This window comes from Atta cephalotes (assembly GCF_000143395.1).
Source record: "Atta cephalotes unplaced genomic scaffold scaffold00035, whole genome shotgun sequence".
Taxonomy (NCBI): Eukaryota; Metazoa; Arthropoda; class Insecta; order Hymenoptera; family Formicidae; genus Atta; species Atta cephalotes.
The window spans coordinates 912596-915698 of record NW_012130099.1 but is presented as its reverse complement, the minus strand read 5'-3'; the positions used below and the strand labels follow the sequence as shown (position 1 = coordinate 915698).

Below are 3103 nucleotides of genomic sequence, written 5' to 3'. Positions count from 1 at the left end.
TATATATATATATATATATATATATATATATATTTATTTATTTATTTTCTTCCGCTATACATTGACACAGGGTGACTAAAAAGACTATTGAGACTTTCCATAAAAAATTTAAAAATTTAAAAATTTTAAACTTCGAGAGATACTCTTTACCTTAAGAGAAATGGATATTACTGTAATGCATTTGTTGAAATCTTACAATTTTTATATAAAACATTTTCTCAAATGTTTTCGAAATATTAAGTCTGGTACTTACTTTTAATCATCCTGTATAACATTAAATAATATTTCGGGTAATAACAAGTCAGTTGGCATGTAACCTTGATGCTTGTTTTTACAGTGTACAACGTGCTGTTTACACAAACCTTGCCATGTTACATTATGCGCATGGCAAGTGTCAACCTCATAAAATGCGATAACTTCTTCCAAACCATTAGCTATTCATTAGCAATTCTCAATCAACTGAGTTTTATGATTAACGATGTGCAAGCATGTCAAATCACTTATTTTTAAATATTCGATGTATTCATCCTGTAAAGGGGCGATAGATATAAGTATTATAAATTCCTGTATCCCTTGATATTAGCAGATAATAACTGTTTTGTAAAGATACATAAATACAGATATATTTCACTCGTAATTGGAATCTGTTAATGTCATTTAAATACAATTTTTTATTTATCAAGTTGAACAATTTAAACAAAACAAAACCGTGCATAATTATGCCGCGTATGGACCATTTATTAATAATTGGTTTAAAATATAATAAGTAATAAACGATTCAGCGTACATTTATTTTGTTAAATTTAAATTTCTGATTTATTAAATATTTTCCGGCGATAAAATACATAACAGTGCTTGTTACATACAAATACGATTATTATCATTTGCAGTCTCTCGAATTATTATCGTACTATTAATATCGAAAATGCCATACGATTTTTGCATATTAATTTTACAATGTGATTAATCATAATTATCATTTTTGTCTTTGTAGACTTTGTTATCAAATATTTATTTTTATACAATAAAACAAAATTTAAAGACTAATCTCGATAAAATTTGACAATATCCAATTTTATACATTTTTTTTTATAATGCATGATAATCACTACACGCATGATAATGCATTTTCTAATAACAAAATGGTTTTACTTTAAAAATAAAAAGTTCATAATAGAATCAACCACATACGCTTATTAGAAGCGTTTAGCAGAAATCCCATTATTCCATATTAGGAGCCCATCTTATAATAGTCGACTTTATTATTTGTTTTTTATTTTTATTTAAAATCCAAGGATACAAGTTTTTTTTTAATTTATTGATTTATTGATTTATTTCAGAAATATTATATAAGACTTACTATTTAGCTTTTCTATACAAGAGAAAGCAAATCAAAAATTTTTGCAACATTTTTCTTCCCAGTCGACAAACTAACGATGTAGTCATGACATCAATTTATTATAATTTCACACTTCGCAATGTAACTGTGTAAGTGTGTTATGTTACATTTATATTGAGAAATTATAACTCTGATGTTATGTTATTTTTAGTTTGTATCAACTGGGTTTCGAATCATTCTGAATATCTCATCTTAAGCTTTTGAGATAAGATTCAAGTAATAGTTATTGTAGATAAATACGATCCTTCATCTTCTATTTGAATTGTAAATCACAAATATAGAATAGTGTTTGAGTTATATCAGGATATGAACTCTCTCTACCATAATATCACTTAGCAGTCACAATAATAATTCTCAACCGACAGAGATATTACTTACCGACTTCGCCTTCGCGTTCGATCACGGCGTGAAAGGGAAATGATTGCTTGCCAATCTTAATCTCGTGTTCTCCGTATTCCGGTAGCGGTAAATTATTCTTCCTACAGAGGAGCTCCAGAATCTGTGCAGGTTTCTCTCGATCCCTCCAGACGTTGTAACCAGTGGTGCTATAAACATTTGCGATTCCACAATGCGCCCGATGCTGACTGTAAAATCGATTTTCAATGTCAATTCGCGTCACGCCGATCAAATCATCAGCCGTCGTAGCATCGAAATCCCACACTTGAATCTCCAACATATAATCCTGTGGGAAGCTTGCCTCCATCTCGAACACGCTATCAAATAGTAATAATTTGAGGATAATCGTGTTAATAAATCTTTTTTATGTTTATTTAAAATTGATTATGAAGGCTACACAAAAATATCACTCTATTGCTTAGAAAGGTAATTTCTTAATTTCTTTTTTCTTTTAAAAACGATTATTTTTGCAAATAATATTGTCTTATTAAAATATACTTGTAACAAATTTTAAAAGAACTCATTAATATTATATTAAAAATAAGTTGAAAAATATTATAAAATTTTTACCAAAGAGGCAACTGTATAAGCAAGTCGAATTTAATAATTTTAATTTTAGTATTAAAGTATACTTATTAAGATTCAAAACATATTTTGATTAAATTTGAGTCTCGTGAATTTATGATTTGTAGATATATGAATTTTTAAAACACTTAATATGAATAATTAATATTTAAATATAACTTAGCATATGTATTTTTCGGTACATATGATTAAAAAATATATGTTTTCATTTGTTTTAAACGTATTTTTTATTATAGATATTTATTAATAGATGCATATAATTGAATATCAATTATTCAAAATAAGCAACATAGCATTAAATTTTATACTATCCATTTTTTTCTCGTTAAAGAATCTAAAACTTTGTTTTTTAAATATAAAATATTTAGAAGAGAAAAATATGATGATTAACAAAATAATTTTAATTTTAATTATATTTATATCATACTGTTACACAAAAAATAAATAACTAAATAAATAAAATAAAACTAGTCGATGGTACAGTTTAAAAATAATTGTTTCAATTTTTTTATTTAATCAAAATCAATCACTAGAAGTAATGTCTTTAGAAAAATAAATTGATAAAATATTTTTAGAATATTCTACTTATAAATTATTAATTATTTTGATAAAAGTAACACGGTAATAAAAAATCGAATTTTATTTTATTTATTGCTAGAGAATCTAAGTAGAGAGAGAGAGAGAGAGAGAGAGAGAGAGAGAGAGAGAGTATTATTTATTTAA

At 25.8% G+C, this 3103-nt stretch overlaps 1 protein-coding gene across 1 annotated transcript in view; it reads right to left on the bottom strand.

Annotated features, from left to right (window-relative positions):
* LOC105621655 (otoferlin-like) overlaps positions 1 to 3103 on the bottom strand; it is a 29046-nt gene that overhangs the window by 11108 nt on the left and 14835 nt on the right. Inside the window, exons 11-12 of the mRNA XM_012203123.1 lie at positions 2366 to 2376; positions 1778 to 2112 (exon numbers count right to left, since the gene is read on the bottom strand). Coding sequence (XP_012058513.1) covers positions 1778 to 2112; positions 2366 to 2376 — 346 coding nt within the window. The remainder of the gene's footprint in view (positions 1 to 1777; positions 2113 to 2365; positions 2377 to 3103) is intronic.